Genomic DNA, 22,468 nt, shown 5'->3' on the forward strand with positions numbered 1-22,468 from the left:
TTGCAATCTTTGCAGGTAAATTATAAATTATCCTAAATTTGATACGGATCCTTTATTGCTCATGGTTAAAAAGACCTGCATATGAGCAGCATATGAGTGCATATTAGATGGTCCATACTAAAACTAGAATTTTGGGTATTTTTTCTGTATACAAATTGAAACTGGGTTATTTTGTTTTTGAAATGGAACAGTTGTTCCAGGCAGAAATTGTTGAGGGGATAAAAACAGGAAAAAAGCTGAGCAATCAGTGGCCATGAGAAGGAGAAGTGAGAAGGAGATTAGGAAGGTCAGGGGCAAATGGACTAGTAGGATATTTCTGCTCTCATTAATATTCCTACTGCTTGGATCTTTGCAGGAATTGGGTGCACTAACAGAGATGAGCAGGGAGGAAGACAGTGAGAAGGAAGGAAACAGACAGGCTGCTACACGAACTATTCAGAATATACAGTAGTGGGAGAATGCTCAAAGTTTGTTTTAGATTTAAAACAAAACATATTTTCCATTTCATGGATACCCTTAATATTCCACTGTAGATATATCACATATACCCATATTTTAAGAATTAGGAAGCCTGCAGAGATATACATCTGGAAACAAAAGTTAACTAGCAAAAAGCTTTCATTTAACAGGTGGGCTCTGTGTAACTGACTTAATGAAGCTATACCACATCCTTCGAAATAGTGCTTTTCAAAAACAATTTTACTGTGGAAAGCTACATTTGATCACATTACATCTTATTTAGAAGTGGTGAATATAAAAATGTTGAATAAAAAAAATATACAGTTATACATCCAGTTCTGGAACTGCAGTTTAGGAAAAACACAACAACCAAGATGGTAAAGAGCCAGGATAGCAAAATTTAGCAAATTAATCTTTAAAAAAACAAGACCATAGAGAAACGTATCTACATATCTGTTTCTTACTATGAGAGGTTACCATGTAGAAGCCAGGACAGAACGGTTCAGTTTTCCAGAAGGCAGGATAAAAAATAATGAATTAAAATTACAAAAAGATACATTTAGATTGGACATCATGAAAAACATCTAAGACCTGTTCAAAAACAGAACAGAATGCCTCAGGGGGTAATAGATTTTCTCATGTTGGAGGGTTTTAAATAGAGCTCATCCAATGGGAATGCTGTTACAGGGCTACTTGCAGAGAGCTGGAATATATTATCTCAAAGGCCCTTCTGATAGTTATATGATTCTGTGTAATATCTTATAACTAAGTCTAGATGAATTCACTAACACACACTCTGAAGTATTTTTATATAATTATGGCTTAAATACATCTTTGCAAATATAAACAGTTAATAAAAGTTTTGTACTGAACATATACATTGGACAACAGGAATTATCAAAATGCCCTGAGCATAATCTAGTCAAAGGTTTTGCATTTGAGGGACCACCAATTTCAATAAATTATTTATGTTCTGGCTGGTTTTAATTGAGAAAACACATGCCTAATTTGGCTCGAACATACAATAATATATTATTATACAATATAATATAATCTACAATATAATCTTACTTCCCCATTTAGTAAATACCATTTTAAAGTATTTTTAAGTTTTATCAAAATAGCTTACTCTCAAAAAAACAACACTTTAACATATTATATTTATGTCATTGTAAATTATTTAGCAGAACAGGAACACTGAAACCTGCCAACTAAATTTATTGGAATTTTTTTTAGATTTTTAAAGGTTTTATAAAATATTTAAAATATAGTATTTTTTAAGTCTGGAATGCATTAAACCTAATGTAATCTTATAAATGTAACATTAAATTTCATTAAAAAGCAAAGCAAAATATATAGTAACTTTAGCAGAAAAATATTAATTCAAAGCCTCCAATTAATTAAAACTGAATCATCACTCTCTCCATAAATCATATGACCTAGTACTAAGTAGATAGTACAGTGCCAGATCCTGTTGATCAGCATAAAGGAAGAATAACTGGAAAAAACCTGATTTCTAATCAGGCATACTATAGGATATTTACTATAGTACATTTTGTGGGGATCCAAGAGGTTTTAGATATTAGATAATTTTTTGACCTTCTCTTCTTGTTCCTCAGTAATCACTAAGTGGACATTCAACAATGTAAATTGCAACCTAAAGAAAAATCTGGACATCCTTCCCTCAGGGAAATCTTTTCCTTTTATGTATGGTTATTTTGGATTCTAGCCAAAACCTGTTATGATCCTAATTCTATTAGCCAAAGGCCACCAAATCATAATTAATTCCAGCTCCAAAATACATCCTATGGTTCACCTATATAATTCTACAAACCCACCAAGATGGCTTTCTATAAATGTTATGTATCCTACCTGAGAATGTGATTTTAAACTGCCATGCTTGATTTATTATTACCATGTGCAATTCTAGTCAACTAAAGCAATTCCTGACATATTTTATCATCAGCCAGAAGGACTTAAGCAGTTGATAATTCTATTTCAGAAACTCCTTAGGTCCATCCCTAAGCAAAAACATTACATGGCACTTCATTCCATTTCTCACTATTATTCCAATCTCCTCTGCATCTGCCAAAACTTGAAGCACATTCTGAGGGCACTCTAAATTACAATATTAAACTTACAAGATTGTAATAGAGTGGTAAAAAGCAACTTATCCCTGTCATATTCTAAAAGTATGGATTTATCATAGAAAAAGTATGTAGCAACAGTGTACATATACAATACCAACTTTTATAACATAAAGCAGTTAAAATGCAATTTCTTATATAGCATTATTAGCACAAATAGAAACTTCTTACATTTTTGCCCATTTTCCTTAGTGGTTTATACTGCAGTCCTACATGCTATTTTTTTTTCCATTTTCATCAATGTTAGCCCATTTTCTATTAAAAGTAATCCCAAAGAACACTGCAAGAGGACTATAGCCTTAGATAATTTGATTTAAAATAAAGCCTCCTGCCTTTAAGTGTTCTCTGATTAGGGCACAGTGTTTCAGAGAATCAACCAAATTCAGACTTAGATATGCAATATCTTTGAGCCTGGATGCTCATATTTTGCTAAAAGACTTGAAAATCTAAAACTATAGATTATAGTTTGACTTTCAAATCAAGCATAAGCATCAAAAATAATTTCTTATTGCTTATTAGAAATTATTTAAGTTATCAATAGTCACAAAGGTATGTTGGCTGTACTCCAACTCTACACACTGTATTCATATAAGAGCAGTATACAACTTAACTTGGAGTTATTTCATTTTTAAAATTGTACTTTACAATTTTTATCTCTCTCATAGGGAAAATATTATGTGCTCAATCAAGAATAAAATATTTTCTTTCAAAATTAATCCTCTAAATTATGGAGATTAAGTTATACCCATTTTTTATTTCAGAATAAATTAGGAACCAGCTATTACTAACTCATAGTACAGAATATATGCTATTTAGCAATATATTTCACATATTACAAAACATATTTTGTAAAGTAAAATTGTAGAGAATTGTGTATGTGTATTTATCTTAATGAGTAGGCCTCTATATAAGATATACAAATCTTGATATTATTACTCTTCTTTTTAGCAATAAAAGCAGTGTGATTTACGTTTATTAGATTTAGAATATAATTTAGATGCTATGCTTACATTTGGTAAAAAGAAAAGGGAAAGTATTAGTAAAAAAAGAAAACTTAAACCAAATATTGTATGCATACCTGCATGATCCCATTCCTTAAGAATTAAAGGATGGCATTGTACAACTAAGTAATATAACTTAAAGTAGCTGTAAAACAAATATGACATCACCTGGGTCACCTATGACATATAAGTGCCTCTGTACATGGACAAAGACTTTTTAGCTAAACCTTACTAACTCCTAATGTTAGAACTGCTCAAAGTTCTGAGTCTAGGGACAGACTTGACTTGAGCATTTGAAACTCATATAACTTTCTCTGTACTGCAAAACCTTACAAATATTTCTATTTGCTTCTGTATAAAAAAACTCAAAATCTTCTAAATACAATTTTAGTTATTTTAAAATTATTCCATAAGGTTTTAATAAAATACCATTTGTAGTTTTAAGGAAATGCTCTTTGTCATTATTTATTCAATTAATCCCTGCTTATTAATTTAAAATTTATAATGTAGAAAAAACTAGGTTTGACACAATTCATTCCTGGGTGATTACTGCAGGGATTTAGCCATCGTCATGAAACAGAAAGTAGAAATTAGTAAATATCAAGTTACATTAACTTTTTTCTAAGAAAGAAAATTTAAGCAATATGACTGTTTACATTTGCTATTAAATCCTGTGTCCTCAATTAATATTTTAGGCTTTACACTCTTCTGTCCAAAAGCATGTTTAACTATTTGTGTAAGATTACAGAATGGGATGAAAATTTCATATTTCTAATCTAATAATACAAAAAAAGGCACAAAGAATAGTAAAACGTATTTCATTCATTTGTAATAAATTCTGTACTAAAAATTACAGACATTATCATGACATATTAACAGAACCCAAACAATGTTGGTTAATCCCTGTCACACTTAAGCAGCACAATAATATTGGCGTTATCTTTACTACACCAATATTTACGTGCTGCTACAGCGGAACAAGTATAACTATTATTCTACCCAGGTGCCTATTTAACACATGAAATCAATCTAATGTCAGAAAATTTTTCAATTGGTTTTCTTCCTTAAAATTCTAAAGCAGCAAATAATGACTTGCATATTTATTATGAAACACAAATCATGATGTGCTGCTATAGTACTCTGAGGCTTCCAGAACAAAATTGCCATAATCACTAATAAAATGTATCAAGTTATATGAAGTAATAAATTATTTTAGAGAGTACCTGTAAAATCAGAAACCTATTATGGTCTAGGTCAATACCATGACTTCGGAGCAAAAGCCCAACATCTTTAAAAGTTGCTTTCTTCCCACTGATATGGTATATTGAAGAATTATCTTTATAGGCTGTTCTGGAAACATAGAAACTGCTGTTGGGAATGACTTCGTAATCATCCCCTTCCTGTTTTGAAGGAAAACAAAACCAGAAAAACAAATCTTAGTATTAAGTCATTTCTCTACTTCCAGCTTTCAAAATTATTTCATTTCACAAATCTTTTATATTCCAGTTCAAAGTATAACTGAAGCTAGAATAAATTTTGCAATGCATGTACTGTATTAGTCATACCAGTATTTTTGTTATCACAATGTCTTAGAAAACAAAAGATCCACTTTCAATTGCCAAAACAGTATCAAAAGATTTGAACAATTTAATTTGTAACACACCTTTCTTTCTGAGTAAACAGGTAATATTATTTGAGTTCAGTGGAAGTTTTTAAAATAATTGTATGCAGGATTCCACCTTTTACTTCATCTGTTGCCATCTTATGAAAAAGATGCTTTTCTTCTATATTTTGGACCACTTGCATAGTCTTGTCACTTTAGAATGCTTGTAATATGTAATAATGAAAACCTTAGTACATTTGTGATTACTTTATAATCATTACTATGAGGAAACTTGAAAAAATGGATTATGTGTAGTTTCAAAAATTACACATTTACCCATGCTCCTGCTTCAGAAGCATTTTCACAGAGATTTTGATAAAAATCCAAAATTATTTTATTTTCATTTTTGTGTTACTAATTTTAGGTAACAGTTTCCTTTCCCAATTTAATTCCTTAAGAATTTATTTTAATAAAAATATGGTAGATAATGCATTTTAGAAAGCTAGTATTAATATAAATAGAAAATTAGCTATGATCTAATTATGTCTAATATCTAAATAGCCATATATCATGGTTTAAATTATAAGAAAAATATTTTAAGTTATATTTAAATTATTACATTAAAATTATTGCATTTTATATATTCCATTCTTTTTTTTTGTCAGAAAAATACCAATTTTAATATCACTTTTATACAAAATTTAGATTTTTAAGTCAGTAATTTGTTATTGGCATGATGTGAGGGGTTTTTTTAGGTTTAGGTAAGGTGGGTATTTTTTTTAGTATTTTTTTGTAACACTGAAACATTGATATAAAACCCAAAATTAACTTCAAACTAATCCTCGCAAAAGTAAATCTCATTAAATGTATAATTTGTAAATTCAAGTAAATTATATCATTTTTTAAAAAAAGTTAATACTGAAAGAATTATACATGTATGTGTGTATATACACATATATATATTTTGGATTTTGATCAAAATCCGAAAACACACACACACCACACCCTTGAATTACCTAGAATTTTTTTAAAAAAAAATATTCAACAATATTTATACCACACATTTGTAGCTGATATGTTTTATACAAACCAAATGTCTGGAATGTTGCAAATTGTGTTTACAATAAACACTTAATACATTTACACAGAAGAAAATGAATATTAAATATGTCAGTGTTTTATAGACAATAATTTGAATAAGAAAAATTCAATATTCCCCCACAGTGCTTTTTTCTACATAAATTAAATCACCTGCATAATTAAAAATTCATAGGGCATTAGGTGATTAGGTTCTTCAGGTTTAAAAAACATACCTTGTCAATTATCTTTTGAAAATGAACTTCTACAGTGCAGCTCTGGATGTCACTATGTTCATCAGAATTGTGTATCAGTACCGAAATTTTTTTGGATCTTATTTTTTGTGCTCGATAGCCAAAAACAAAGAGCATGGAATCAATCACATTAGATTTTCCACTGCCATTTGGTCCAATAATGCATGAAAAACGCTGCACAACACACAAAAAATACATTGCAGCTTAATGGTTACTAGCAATTGACCTCTCTGTCTTTCACAATGGTTTAAAATACAGTTAAACATGGTGCAGGAAAATATGTAGTACAGTACTGGAAAGCTTAGTTTTTATAGCTAAGCATAAAGCATACAAACTACACCCCCTATTAGTTCGCATTTCTAAAGTTTTACCAAAAAACATACAGTAAACAAAATGCTACAAACAAGTATGTTCATAATTAGCATCATTAAAATGCTTCAAACTGTAAAAGATTATTTTAATTACCAATTGTTATTCATACGTACTAGGAAAATACTTTGTATACTTTTAGCTTCTTGAACTCCACAACAAGCAACTTTTTGAAAAGTACAAACAATAGCAATTGAGACTTTCATCTGCTCTACCCCCCCTTCACCTCGGTGTTAGTTGCCAATATTTAACTATTAAGTAGAAAAGTCACAATAAATCTTTACTTCAGCATAAAAGTTACATAACCTAGAAAGATACCTTATGAAACGGTCCTAGAATTTGCTCCCCAGCATAAGATTTGAAGTTCTGGTTTACAATGTGAGTTATCATGAGACGAGGAGCTCCAGCTTCATTGGTCATAGCTGGAGGTGGGGGAGGAGAGATGCTACTCAAAATTTCTTCTAAACTTTGATCATCAACTACTCCATTTGTTACTGCTACAGATAACCAAAAATAAGAAAATGGATATACTTAATAACTACAGTAGACACACACATACACATATGTCAATGGAAGAAAAAGCTTCATCTTTAAAGCTATGCTACTGTAACAGAATCAACATATTTGTACAGTAGACTGAATTACTAAGAACTGATCTATAATGCATCTCTCTCAAATACTGAAGGACTAATTCAATAATCAATTCTATTCTCAGAGCAACCATTTTTTTAATGTAGTAGTACCTTGCTATATTAGAAAATACTTTTATATATATTCATCAAAGAAAACAGAGAATCTTCCCATATTCCTGCATTTTCAGGCACACCCAGAGCAACAGCACACTGTGATTGCTAACTATACATTGCCTTGCAAGTTCTAATGACAGCAACAGCACTACTTCTCAAGGACAGGAAGTTTGTCTTTCTCAAATATACAAACACACACACACAAAACCTGGCCATTTCAGTAAGACTTAGACCTTTTCTAACTCCTTGAGAAAATCTTTTCTCTGAATAATTGGTATCAATTTTCAATATCAATCCTCTTACTAATATTTGATAAGTAAATTACACTGGCAGTTATTTACTTTTAATGGAGAAAACACACACACACACGCACAAACACAAAGTTAAAGCATGATCAGTAATTGTCTACCAGTACATAAGGTACAAATACTACTCTCCAAATGTTTCCAAAATTTTTATCTACTTCAATTATCGATGTCATGGTATCACAAGATATCAGGAATAAAATAATTAACTTTTCCTGAAGTTCTAAATTGGCTTTTCAGCACAACTTTTACCTGAACAGTGTATAATCACTGCAGAAGTCAGCACATAATAATAAACAAAATCAAACTATAGTGAGGGTAATTTAAATTAGGACACCTATATGCTAAGTTAATAAAGCAACATCAGGTCAATAAGAGACTGACCTTGCTGAAGTACTTCAGGGGGGTGCATACTCGCTTCTTTTTCAGGTTTCCCATCATTAGAGGACTCCTCCAAGGAATCATTGCCTTTTTGATGGGCTGCCGTAGATACTTTAGTTCTTTTGCTTGGCATGATTTCTGTCTGCTGTTTCAATTCCAAATAATCATACTATAAAAACTGTGAGGTTTGTTTTCCTTTGTGCTGAAGTACTAAAAGAGAAAAGAAAAACCCTATACCTAGACTATAAAAACTTGCATCCAGTCCCAAATATTAATTGATCAAAGCAAAGATTTCAAATTGGCAAGCTATTTGTGACAGCGGCATGTGTTTTCCTAATCTTTACACAGCAGGTATCTTCCATACTGAGGCAGATTGCATATTATAAATTACAATTTACACCTCTCATACTATCCCAACAAATAAGTCAAACTGATAAAGAACCAAAAATGAATTACTAATACATACTCTGCAGTACAGAAATGGACTATCTACCATTTAAATTCTTAAAAGTATATTAATACGAACTTAAATGAATATAATGGGATCCAGATATGTTGGTTTTATTCTAAAGTCAAAAGCTACAAAATTGAAATAATTAAAACTCTTTTATAAAGAACAGATCTTAAAATTTAATTTGAATTATACACGACCATAACAAGATGAAAAGCATGTTTTATGCCTCATGAATTTTTTTAGATATTAGTATTACAGAAATGCCTAAAAACCACTAATCTAGATTAAAGTGTTGGTTTGACTTGGTGTACATAGTATTTTGGAGCAATTATCTTTCTGATTTTTAGCAGAAAAAAACGTACTATTAAGGCAATAGGAAACTTGAGACTGAAGAAAATTGCATATTTCATTACTTCAGAATCCAAAGAAACCCAATTGACAGGAATGAAATTTTGCGTTTATTTTAAAAGAAGTTCCAAAAAACTATCTTATGCAGAGCATTTCATAAAAAGTAGAAGATTAAGTATCCTTAGGGGGTGTGGGGGAAATCAGATTTCTAACCTTCATAAATCCATCACCTCTTCCTCGCCCCTCTTAACTTTTGCATCCATAAGGGGTCGAAGTAGCGGTGTTTCCTAATAAGCTTACGAACCTAATGCAAAATATCACTCAGCGGATCCCAGCCGCAAAATCAAAACTCTGCTGCGATTTGAACGTACAAGTTTTAAAAATTAGCGTCTTGCCAATTTCTGAAAGAATGTATTGGAAGAAACTTTCCCTCCTCTACACTTCGAAGGCAATGCATGCTTTTTCGAAGTTGCTAGAATAATCGTCTTTTTTTAAAAAAAAAACAACAACAACAGGCTGAGCGTTATCATTTAAACGACTAATTATTTTTTCCACACCCCCTCCCCCCAAAAAACTCCCACGAAGATCACTTTTTACAGAAATAATACGAACTGAGCGGGATAGGCACTATGACAGCCTACTTCAAATAAAAAAAATGGCTGTGCGAGAATAAAAGTTAGGGAGTCAACTTGGCGTTTATTAGAGGCAACGGAAAAAAAGCCAACCAATGCCTTCTGTCCCCTTCCCCCACGCGGTGGCGGGGAGTGGGAAAAGCGGGGGAGAAGAAAAAGTGTCCGCCGGTTGGGGGAAGGGGGGGGAAATGAAGCAAGTGCTTTTTCCGTACAAGAGACAAATTTGCGCGGAATTTCCGTTCTCTCAATCAGGCGGAATGAAATACTTTTCCTCATACAGAACAAATAATTATTTACCGTATCGAAGCTTTAACCTCCGGTCTAATCCCAGCGAGTTCCTCAAAAATATTATCTCCTGAAGCAAAGCGCAGGAATATTATATCCACTGATGAGCTTACCAGGCAGCTACTAAGTATTCCGTCCTCACCCACGAGCGGAGTTGGTAACTAGAAGCGCGGGCCAGCAAGTTTCCGACTAGCAGCCCCTGCAGTACCAGCCACCTTCGTTTCCTGCCTGCAGCCTTGGCGGCTTCTACACTCGAAAATGGCGCCCAAACGGCAAACTCGTAACGAAATTCGTTAGAAAAGCGCAAAGCATGCTGGGGTATGAAAGGGGCAGGCTTCCCGTAGGTTTGAAAGGAGGAAAAAAAAAATAATGAAACGCTCCCCCGCGCCGCCATCTTGTTTTCCGTTATTTAGCGAAAAGGTGGCGGATTGTTTTCACGTCATGTTTTCTCAACAGTTGTTTTTTTTGAAGCTTTACGGGGGAGGAGGCAAGAGGCATACTTCCCAGTTTTTTTGAAGACTATGTTTGAAAATTATCCCCAGATAACAAAAGGAGAGGGAGGGACCCGAACAATCCTCCCGTTGTGTAGTAGGCGGGTTACTTAGCAACAGCCTAGAGATAATGGAATAATAGTGGTTGTTTTTTTTTTAAAAAAAAAAGACTGATTGCAGCCTTTACTTTTTTTAAAAAAAAAAAAGAAAGAAACATATTTAATTTTGTGTGTATTGATTAAACTTGACAGGTTGGGTTGCTGACGTCAGGGCTGGCGTCATGCACTCGGGGATACCCGAGTTTGGGGAGAGAAAAAAAAGGAGTCAAACCTCGTGGGGGTGGGTGAAGATTGCTACGGATTAGGCATAGGAACTCTCGCGGGAAGTAGCTATAGAAACCGAGCCGCTTCCTCTCAGGGTGCAAAACGGCAGAGAAGCTCCTCTTTTTCTTGGGGCAGGTATTTCGGAAGGTGCGGTTGGGAGACTGGCGCCTTTAGCTTCACCGAGGTTCAGAACACCTGTCGTAGGAGAGACCTACTTCGTTTCTCCTGGCTCCGAGTTCTCTCAGGTAAGTTCTTCCCATAGAAGTTCTTCACTTTGGACAGGTAAGGAGGGGAAAAAAGGTGAGCCGGAGGTAAAGAGACCGCAGAGGCGAGTGATGAGAGACTGCAACGCGGGGTCGCTTATTGACAAACCCAGGTCGGTGGGACTAGTTTCGTTGAGTCGCCTTTGCCTTCGGAGACTTATTGGCAAAGGACAGGATTATTACCATTCCTGGTCATTGCCCGTCAGAGAAGGGGTTAACCACCACCAGACTTTCCCTCCGCCAGATCTATCTACAGTACCAGAAACTGGATAAGTGTAAGTATGCAAAAGCCCCAGTGATACCTGTCACTTGCACAGTAAGAGTTATTTGGGAAGCGAATTTGAGGCTTTGTTTTGTTTTCCTTTGCTGTACATGACTGCAAGGAGAAACTCCCCTTCTTGATCCTTTTCCTTATTTATTTTTCTTTATTTTATTTGTCAAGCATGTATTAGATAACAGATATAAGTATAAACATGATTATAAATACATGAAATGGATGCGAATAAAAGGGGACATTAGGACAGGGATGGTAGGCACGTTGGTGTGCTTATGCATGCCCCTTACAGACCTCTTAACAATTCGTCAAAATATCTGAAAAGATTTCAGAACTTAAAACTAGTGGAGTTATGGAAGATAACAAGCTGATCCTGGTGGTTCCTGTTAAAATTCAATAGATTTTGAAATGAAGTCATATTTGCTACTGCCTACCTTCAGTGAAATGCTAACACTTTATTACATTATGTCATTTAGTATATGCTCTGAGGCTTTGAAACAGGAAAGAAACTTAAGAACTTCTCATCATCATCTTATTAGAGAGGGGGGAAAAGAATGCTTCATTATTAAACAGGCAAATTGCATATTTTACTCTATTTTCATTTTTTTTTTTTTTTTGCCAAATTAAACTGCATGTAAAGATGGATTCAGGAGTCCATAATCTCACTGAATACCAGAGCCTTGCAATGTAGAATGCCAATTGAAGGTTAAAGTACATTGCATGTTAGTAGTCTGTTTCAGTTATAATGTGACAGAGAAAATTTTCAGTTCTTTTAGTACATATTTCCCTAGGAATTTGAATTAAAGTTCACATTTATGGAAATTTGCAACAAGAAAGGAAAGGAAGGAGCCCCTACGGATTTTATTCTGCTAGGATTTTACTCTGCTAGTTGTTGATGAATATAGGGGGTGGCCACCCATCTCTGTTTCAAGGCCGTTGAGCCAGTACTGTCCAAGGATATTTCTGCAGTCATGTGGCCAGCATAACATCATAGAATGCTGTTTCCTCTTACCAAAGTAGTACCTATTTATCTTCTTGCATTTGCATGCTTTTGAATTGCTAGGTAGAAAGACAGGTTCTCACCCCCATTGTACAGTGCTAGGTCTTGAATCCCGACTGTTGGCTATCTAGCCTACAAGCCCAGCATCTTAATGGCCAAGCCATCACATCAACCTGAAAGAAAATATTTCCGAAAAGTGTAAGTTTGTTAAGAGTTAGCAGCTATGGTTCAGAGGTAAAACTTCATTCTCAATTTGTCTCGTGTAATAAATTTACTGAAAGAGAAAATTATAGTGTAGTTATAATAGAGAACAAAATTGAAGATCTACTGATAAATCAGGCACAGTCTCATAGAAGCTAACAGGCATATAACCTGAAGTAGTATAGGCCAGCTCGCCTATACATATAGCATGCTGTAGTTGTGGTTACAGGCTCTCTGATTTTCTAAGAAAAGCATAGTGTGTAATGAGCTCCCTCTGAAATTCAGGTAGCTTTTACCAAAAGCTTGCTAACAACTGAATAAATAATAATACAAATATTTCTAGTACTGTAGAATTTCTCCCTTACTTTGCACTCTTGGAGTTTTCCTATGATAATCTCTTACAGTAGAAAATACAACTCTGAGGGGCCTTAAAAACCAATACTTTTATTAAGCAATATGTTTCATAGATTCTGGCATATTTCAGGTAAGGGAATTTCTACTGCTAAGACTAACATGTTGACTGTCATTAAGCCATGGTGTAATTTATTTGGCTTTGATTTAGCTTCTTGTGTAAACATAGCCATTGTGTCTTCTGAATGATTAAGTGTAACATAGGAATCTAGCAATTTATATCGAACTAAAATTAAACTATACTTTATTATTGGTGATCGCAGCTAATTGCTCTTCAAAACAAGTAGGTAGAAAGTAGGTGGAATTTGATTTGTGACCAGTGTGGTCCTTGCTTTAATCATTTTTTAAAATTCAAAATTAAGATTCTTAAATAGAGAAAATCAAGAGTTCACACTATTTCAGTGCTCAAAGGGTGACTAAGTTAATGTTTTATCTGGATATTACTTAAAGTTTTTACTGCCATGAAAAGGTCTGCTTTCTGTTGTTTCAACTTTTTGTTGTTTCCAGAGAGAAGAATTCTACATGCATATTTCAGTAAAATGACAAATCAACTCTGTTTTACAGAGCAAACCGTTTCCATATATTATTTAGATGTTGTAATGTTATGCACATCTACATGAAAGCCCAAGTTAAAACTTTACATCTTGCTTCTAAGAAAATAATCAGGTGCCACATATCTAGAGAGTCGGTTAAACAGCTCTATTCAGTTTTAATATATTTACTTTTATGGATAGTAATTGTAACATTCTTTGGAAGTTCATCTTAGCTAAAAAATGGGGAATAATACATTGTTACACTAATAAAAGTATACTTTCAGTGTCATTTATACTAAAATGACTATCAAGGATAGTCTAAATCCTTGATTTATCCTGATAATATAAAAAATTACAAACAAGTTGTGAAAACTTAGACAGGTTTATTTATTTATTCATTGAAAACAATAGACTAAAGAGTAATAAAATGTACTGAAATTTTGATGTGAAATATCTGTAGAGGAAGGTTATGTGACTAAGTTCAAAGTTAACATGATTTTTTGTAAACTGTCTTATATAATTTTTTATATAAATATGTGTTAAAAATTGCACTGAAAAGTGGAAGATCTCTGCATCTTCTCTAGTGCAAGGGAAAAGATTGAATCAGCAGTTGAGAGAGTAAGAGAGCCATAATCAGAAACAGAATCTGAAGATGTATATTCATTCACTCATAGATATGAGATTGTGAGCCATGTGATGTATTGAAACTTCTTTCATTTTAAAAGTACTGTATGAAAAACTTTATTTTTAAAATGCAATAACAAAGTTATATGCTGTACTCTCATATTACATCATTCTCATATTTAGTTAATAAATGACAAGTTTCAGCTATATTGTAACTGGATGAAACAAATTATTTTAAGAACATATAAAGATTGCCTTTTAAATTAACCAGCTCTTAAGCCTGATCTTGCTTATTCTATGTTATTAAAATGTGCATTTATGCCTAATTGTAGCATTCTCAAAAAGTTCAACCTTTAAACCTTTTAGAAATTAAATTTATAAGAAATATCTTTTTTTCTTTTCAAATTAAGTTGTTAAATATTCTGGAGCAAACTGATATATCCTGTAGTTGTATCTATTTTAGGCCTTATAAAAACTTTTATGTAGTAATTCTTCAGTGGGTTGTGGTCCATTTATCATAGGAGTCCCAAGAGATTAGAAAGCCTGTGTTCTAATTAATAGGATATGCTCTTCTGAATAAGCAAGAGCCTTTTAGTTAATTTTAATGCAAGTACCTTTCATTGTAGAAGTTACATGAGAACTATTGTTTTGCAGAGCATTTTGTATTATTTTCTGTTTTTTTGTAGATATATATTGTTTCTTACTCTTCAGTTTATACCAGGAAATAGACCCAAGACTTTTAATACTAATATATAATAAATTACGGTACCAATATGGTCAATATTTTACCATTCTTATGCATATAATTATATTGCATTTTATTACCTTTGATCAGAGGACATATTAGCTTACAATTGATTAATACTTAATTTTCATGCAAGTGTGTATTGTTACATTTTAGGGCAAAATCCTAAAGAATAGGTAAAATGTAATATGGTTACATTACAATAAAATAATTTAAAAATAGGTCCTTTAAAATATGCTTATGTGCCATAAACATTCCAAAGATATCAGCAATACTTTAGGATTTTTGTTTTATGTTTAAAATTTCAAACAACAGCTTGAAATAATTGACATGAACCTTTGGACTGTGCCAAAATTGTTCACAGACACATCTTTGGGAGATAGAATATTTCCTACTGTTACCATTTCAAAAGTTTCCCCCCCCCCCTTATACCTGCCAATCAAATTGATCTTAAAGAAGAACTTTCAAACAGGATCCTTATCACAAATATTACTTAGGGTTAGTTAGATGCAGCTGGTTTTCTGCCAAAGACTGATATGAATGTTGCTAGGACAGACAGAGCACATTGAGTTGGTCTTGGAAATACTTGGGCAATCTATGCAACTGATAAAGAATATTCTTCCACATTTTGGGCACTTGTATTTCTAGACTTCTTCAAAAGAAGCTCCTTATGGAACACAGTGAAATAGTCTAACCCAGGTGTGAATAATGTATAAAATGGCCAAAGTCTAATTAAAGATGATGGCTAAGATAGCAAAATATTTGCAGGCCATCAGTAGAGTTGGAACCTGATTGTACAGGGGAATTCTGCTTATTCCAAGAAAAAGCTCATTGTTATCTCCAGGTAGATTATATTTGAAGTAATTACCTGCCAATTTAGATACATTTCAGCTTCTTACCATTTAATGGTTCCAAAACCTCTTTATACTTGTTTGGACTCCACTATCTTTCTGGAGCTTATAAATAGAAAAAAGAAGTAAATTTGGATTTTATATTACATTGGCAAAATTATAACAGGAGGTTTTAGAAGACTTACCAGCTGATTCATATAGATGTTGATCTTCATAAACCAACAATTATAAAGTAGAGTTGAAAATTCAGGAAAATTGAAAAATATCTCTGTATTGCTATTTTGGACAAAACAGTCCTTAAAATATGTTTGCATTTATTAAAGTGTTTGTCTATTATGTAGTCTTGGAGGATACTGTATTAATGATTTTTAAAATATTTACAGTTGTAACGTGTGCAATCAAGACAACATTTCTTCGTCCATGAATCTGCTGGCTTATTAGCACAAAACATATAGTCCAAATGAGGTTAAAGATATCACTGCTAAAAGAACCAAAACATATCCTTTGTTTATGTCTGAAATATTGTTGTCAATGTAGTGGACATTATGTTTCTCAATGTTTGTAGTAATTTATATTTTAAAAAAGATGCATTATAAGATAATAAAATGTGTGGTATCCTGCAGTGAAACAAGTAAACTCATTTTGTACAAATCAAAATCCCCCTGCCATTTAAGAATTATTTTTTACCCATCTTCAATAAAATATTACAGTGGTATAAAGAAAAAAAAATTGAATGAAAACACATTATTTATGAAATAATAACTGCATGATCCAAGTATGTAAGATATCTCGGTTGAAGATGTCAGCCTAAAGTTTGGAGAAAATCTCTGTATTATGTTTGTAGCCAAATTTTGACACACGTGGGTGTTAAAAGTTCCCAACGTTAGAATCTGTTTCCCATGTATTCTGGAATAATTTAATTCATTGTAAGAGAAATCTTGATTGTTGTAGATGGTTTTATAATTGTTTGGTTGTTTCTTCAGAATAAGAACTTGGAGGAAACACTAGGAAGAAAAAACAAGCATTGATTTTAATTTATTAATCAAATTTGTGTGTTGATTACCTCTCAACTACTAAGGCAGCTCACAAGTAAAATGAGAAATATTATTAATAAGAAAGGAAAATAAAAGATGGCGAGAACAGCAAACTAGATAAGAATGAAACAAAGGACTTCACTCTCCCTCACCAAAGGTTTCGCCAAAGAACCAAATCTTCAAGATCCTTCTAGATAACAGCAAGGAGCAACGGCCAGGAGATCTGTGGGACAACTTCATTCTAGAGGATCAGTATTGCTACAGAAAAGTTACACTTCTGGAGTGCCAATAGAAGCACTGTTTAATTGAAGAACTCAGAATGTGCAAACCCTATAAGATTTAATCAATGGAATAGATGCTTTTGGGGGGAAAATATGTCATGTTGGCTTTATAGGTAACCACCAAAACCTTGAGTCATACCCAATTGCAAACTGATAACCAGTACTGCATCAAAAGCAGACATATTACATGGACATAGGGTACCTGAGGAACCACCTCACCTGATTGGACTAATCTACGCCACTCATTTCAGTGGAAAGGGCCTACTTTGGATCCCATTAGCCAAAGAATTTCAGCTGGTGGAATCCAGGAGAAAAGCCTTTTCTGCTATGGCCTCTACCTCTGCAATATTCTCCTGTCAGAGATGAGGTCTGTTCCCACATTCCTGGCCTTCAGGAAGAGCCTAAAAACGTGACTATGCCACTTGGCCTGGGACTCCAGCAAGGGCCCTGCTACATTGGAGTTGGCTGACGGGATAGGAAAAGTTCTCACCTCCTAGACACCCATCACCGTTTGTTTTTAACTTTTAACTTCTCTCTTCAATTTTTTCTAATTGTAATTGTTTTTAGCACTTTAAAACTTTTTATTATATTGTAAGCTGTCCAGAGTTTTCATATCAGTGAGATGGGTGGCATATAAATTTAATAAATAAAGTGCTTACATTTGCCTACACTGCTGCATTCTGGAGCAGTTGAAGCTTCCTGATGGTCTTCAAAGGCAGTTCAGTGTAGACTGAATTGCAGTAGTTAGGTTGTGAGGTGACCAGGGCATGAGAGACTGTCTGAAGGGCCCCCCCCCGATCTAAGAAAGGGTACAACTGTCACACCAGATAAAGTTGTGCAAGTCTTCCTTGCCACATCTGCCACCTCTTTGAGCAGGATCTGCGAATCCAGAAATACTCCCCATGTGGTGCACCTGAATAGGGAAAACAATCCTTGCCAAATAGAAACAAGGTATCCCCAGATCTGGACAACCCAAACACCCACAACTACTTGATCTTGATAGGACTGAGTTGGAGACAGCTTCTCCCCAAACAAAAATATGATTAAAGGTTTTGAAGAGAAATAAACGGGGCTTGTAAAAAAAATGTTGATCTGCTAAAGGTTTTGAGAATATGGAAAGCATGTGAAATAGAGACGATTTGAAACCTCATCTAAACTGTTCATTGTTAAACACTTCAACAATAAGGAGCAAAAAAAAAAAAAAGGAATTTCCTATTGCTTGGTGATGGATTAAAAACATGATTAGGAATAAATAGCCTGTTCTCAAAATAGAAGGATATAAACAAGCTTTTTAACTGTTAAACTTCTACAGTTTGCAATATTGTATTGCTGTTCTCTAGGAAAAGTTTGAATTGTGAAAGTTCTGTTTAAATTAAATAGATCAGTCAGTAATTATCAAGTCTTAATGATTTCACTGGATTTACAGATGGATTTGGATTCAAGGCAACATTTTTACTATGTGCTAATCTTTATTCACATTCTCTGAAGAGGAGATGTTATAGTACTTTCATTTGAGCAAAGCAGCTCTCATACAAACAAAACTGTACAAATATTTGTTGTAAATTCTAGGATTAAGCATACCAATCCATGTATTTTTTGTGCTGAAAAATTCAGATGCTGAGATTTTAAAATAAAATGTACTATAATATTTATTGTATCAATTTTTAAAACAAATTTAAATTCTTTTTCAATAATGCATGAGTCAAATGTGTTACAAATAATTTTATTCCTTAATTCTTTTAAAACATAAGGAATTAGTTAGCTGCGTAGGCTGGACAACAGCAGATGAACTGTATTCATGCAGCGATGATCACCAGATTATAAAATGGAACTTGTTAAATGGAGAAACAGCACAAGTTGTCAAACTTCCTGATGATATCTATCCTTTAGATCTTCACTGGTTTCCTAAAAGTTTAGGTGGAAAGAGACAAACCCATGCTGAAAATTTTGTACTTACAAGTTCTGATGGTAAGTTGCCTTGAAAACGTATGTTATTCATTTTGGGGTACTATCAAATATGATTTACCATCCTAAATCACTACTTTTGATTCATTGACACTTTGATTATATTTGCACATAACACTAGCAGGATTTATTTTGTCCAGTGTTGTTCAGATAACGTAAAGTTGATCTTTTAGACAAGCAAATTAATAATGTTTTGGCCAATTTCTTATTTGTTTTTCCCTTCGATTATTTTTCTAACCAAGTGGCATCTCCAAGTTGCACTCTGCTTATTTTTTTTTCTTTTATTATACAATGTTTGTGATGATTTACTGGGTAAGTACTTTTACATTATGTTATCGCTTCATAAGGCCTTGGTAAGACCACACTTGGAATACTGAATCCAGTTTTGATCATCACAATATAAAAAACATTTTGAGACCCTGGAAAAAGTGCAGAGAAGAGCAACAAAGATGATTAGGGGGCTGGAGGCTAGAATATATGAAGAATTGGGTTTGTCTAGTCTATTAAAAAGAAGGACTAGAGGCGACATGATAGCAGTTTTCCAATATTTGAGAGGTTGCCACAAAGAATGGGGGTGGGGTGGGGGTGTCAATCTATTTTCCAAAGCACTAGAAGGTGAGACAAGAAGCAATGGTTGAAAACTAACCAAGGAGAACCTAGAACTAAGAAATTTCCTGAGAGTGCAAACAATAAATCAGTGGAACAGTTTGCCTTCAGAAGTACTCCATTACTGGAGGCTTTTAAAAAGAGACTGGAGAGCCATTCGTCTGACATAGTATAAGGTCTCCGGCTTGAGCAGGGGTTGAACTAGAAGACCTCCAAGGTCCCTTCCAACTTTGTATTCTGTTATGGAAATAAATGTCAATAGTGTTGATTTGATGCATTATCTATGTAGCTGAAATGTTTTTCATTTTTTTTTAAATGGAATGTGTGTATTAGCTTTTCAATATATTTTTGCAAGGTATATATTAGTAATGATTTTTGGTGGCATGTACAGTATATTATCCATATGTATGTGTGAAGGGCAAGAAAGAATTTGTCCAAAGACAATTGAACTTAGACACAGTTTTGGTTGTCCTGGATATGGTCTGTATAATTTATCATTATAGTGTTGTGTTGATGTGTGGCAGTGGACTGGAAAATGGAACTGGGTTTTGAAGGTAAAAATTATACAGGTAGTCCTCGAGTTATATGACATTTTTCTTAAGCATTAGCTTTATTCTTGAAAAGACTGGCTTGAATAAAAGTCCTACTGAACTGAATAATTCTTAAATCACTTTAATATTAATTCCTTTGTTCTTTGATAGATTTGAAAATCAATTTCTATCTGGAAAAGTGGAATTAAAATTATCAATTTTTTTTACAAATACTTACACATACACTTTTTATTCATTCTGCTTTTCATCTTTACTGGTTCTTTAAAAGTGTTTCTCCCCCCCCCCCCCCGCCGCCTCCACTAGTTTTTGTTTCACTGATGACTAATTGTTAAAACTGAAACAGAATATTTAAAGCGTTTGTGGTAGCAAATGAATATAACAGACATAGTTTTGTGCATGCAGTACATGAAAAGCCTGCTAATATCTTATTTGAATGATTTCCAGAACAGCAAAAATGCTTCAATATTGAAAATCTTCATGGCTTCATTAATTAATAAAAACGGGGGAAAGGAGTAGATATGAAATTGAAATTTGAAGTTGAAACTGAGTATTTTCAGGTTTTTTTGTTCCAACTATATTATCAAAAAAGTTTCTTACTAAAAGTTTTAATTTTTGAAGTCTGATTTACAGCAGTAATCAAAAGAGTTAATATGTCAAAATTATTCTATTAAAATATTAATAGAAAATACAGAATTAATAAAAGGGACGCAGTAGCTCAGTGGCTAAAATGCTGAGCTTATCGATCAAAAGGTCAGCAGTTCAGTTCGAATTCCAAGTGCCGCGTAACGGGGTGAGCTCCCATTACTTGTCCCAGCTTCTGCCAACCTAGCAGTTCGAAAACACGTAAAAAATGCAAGTAGAAAAATAGGGACCACCTTTGGTGGGAAGGTAACAGTGTTCCGTGCGCCTTTAGCATTGAGTCATGCCGGCCACATGACCACGGAGACGTCTTCAGACAGCGCTGGTTCTTCGGCTTTGAAACGGAGATGAGCACCGCCCCCTAGAGTCGGGAACGACTTGCACATATGTGCGAGGGGAACCTTTACTTTTACCTTTACAGGATTAATCCTTGTTCAATCTCAATAACTCTGTTTGATAAGATCCTGCAGTTGACATTCTTTGAAAATAGTTTTTAAGCCACATAAGTATTGATATAATTAAGACACTATCCAGTCCATTCTTGGTTAGCTTCTTAAATGTTTTGGGGTACTTTCCCCCTGAAAATAAGACTCAATCAGAAAATAAGCCCTAACATTTTTCAGGATGCTTGTAATTTAAGCCCTACCCCCAAAATAAGCCCCAGTTAAGATAATCAACCAGACACATTTAGTACCGCATTTCCCCGAAAATAAGATCTAACTAGAAAATAAGTCCTAATGCATCTTTTGAGGCAAAAATTAATGTAAGACTCAGTCTTATTTTCGGGAAAACACAGGTAGTATGCCAAAATCTATCAAAGACAAATTCATACTGAGTTTTGCTCATTTTATGAATAGGCATTCAGAATAAATGTGTTTTAACTATGCTCCTAAACATCTTCAAGGAGATCACAATTTGGGTCTCATATGGGAAGGCTGTTCTGTGAGAGTTGAGTACATACAGAAAAACACCTTTTCTAAACCCCTTAAATATATCACAGGGGGATGCTAATCATCCCAATTTTAGATGTATGCCCTAGATGGGTCAGTTTTATGTGACGGTCTATAAGGCTTCTGTATAAACCATTATAACTGTGTTCCTGCCTTGCAAAGAACTGGATTGCTAATAATCCTCATCTGGATAAGAAATTTATCTATTTATGGTGAAGAACCATAATATTCTTCTGTTTCAAAAGATACATTAAGGCTCTAAAGTGAAGATCAGGTTTAATATCTGATCACCTGAGTGAACTTGATTTTATTGCTTATTACATGATCTTATTTGCAAATAGAACTACTTATCAACAGTAGCCCAAACCTAAATACAGTAATATGGCCACTTGGGACCAATAAAGTTCCAGAGTTACCAGAATCAAATTCTGCATCTCCCTTCCTCTGAAACAGCATGGCAAGAACTTTCCACCATATTTTCCCAGGCTTTTTAGCACCAAACCATGTTTCTTCTTTAGAAGTCCTGTAACTACACATACTGTCCCTGAGCTGATACTTTCAATGAGATAAATTAGTTTATCTAATTTGTCCTATTGATTTCAATGTCATACATGTGTGAATAATTTCAGTTGTACTGAAATCAATTACTCATATCAGTGAGAAAT

General features: G+C 33.6%; 2 protein-coding genes across 3 annotated transcripts in view; one reads left to right on the forward strand and one right to left on the reverse strand.

Annotated features, from left to right (window-relative positions):
- SMC4 (structural maintenance of chromosomes 4) overlaps positions 1–10,132 on the reverse strand; it is a 39,749-nt gene extending 29,617 nt beyond the window's left edge. The window contains exons 1-5 of the mRNA XM_070946453.1: positions 10,074–10,132; positions 8,346–8,484; positions 7,229–7,407; positions 6,524–6,715; positions 4,831–5,007 (exon numbers count right to left, since the gene is read on the reverse strand). Coding sequence (XP_070802554.1) covers positions 4,831–5,007; positions 6,524–6,715; positions 7,229–7,407; positions 8,346–8,475 — 678 coding nt within the window. The 5' untranslated portion in view covers positions 8,476–8,484; positions 10,074–10,132. The remainder of the gene's footprint in view (positions 1–4,830; positions 5,008–6,523; positions 6,716–7,228; positions 7,408–8,345; positions 8,485–10,073) is intronic.
- Positions 10,133–10,941: 809 nt separating this feature from the next.
- The window catches only part of IFT80 (intraflagellar transport 80), a 66,878-nt gene continuing 55,351 nt past the window's right edge, over positions 10,942–22,468 (forward strand). Inside the window, exons 1-2 of one of the 2 annotated variants that reach the window (XM_070945021.1) lie at positions 10,942–11,120; positions 18,844–19,060. The gene's annotated coding sequence lies outside the window, so the exon portion shown is untranslated. The remainder of the gene's footprint in view (positions 11,121–18,843; positions 19,061–22,468) is intronic. The other variant, XM_070945020.1, reaches the window with a different exon arrangement.

The sequence above is a fragment of the Pituophis catenifer genome, unplaced genomic scaffold (genome assembly GCF_029215685.1).
Source record: "Pituophis catenifer annectens isolate HBS135680 unplaced genomic scaffold, rPitCat1.0.hap2 SCAF_6, whole genome shotgun sequence".
In the NCBI taxonomy this organism is placed as follows: Eukaryota; Metazoa; Chordata; class Lepidosauria; order Squamata; family Colubridae; genus Pituophis; species Pituophis catenifer.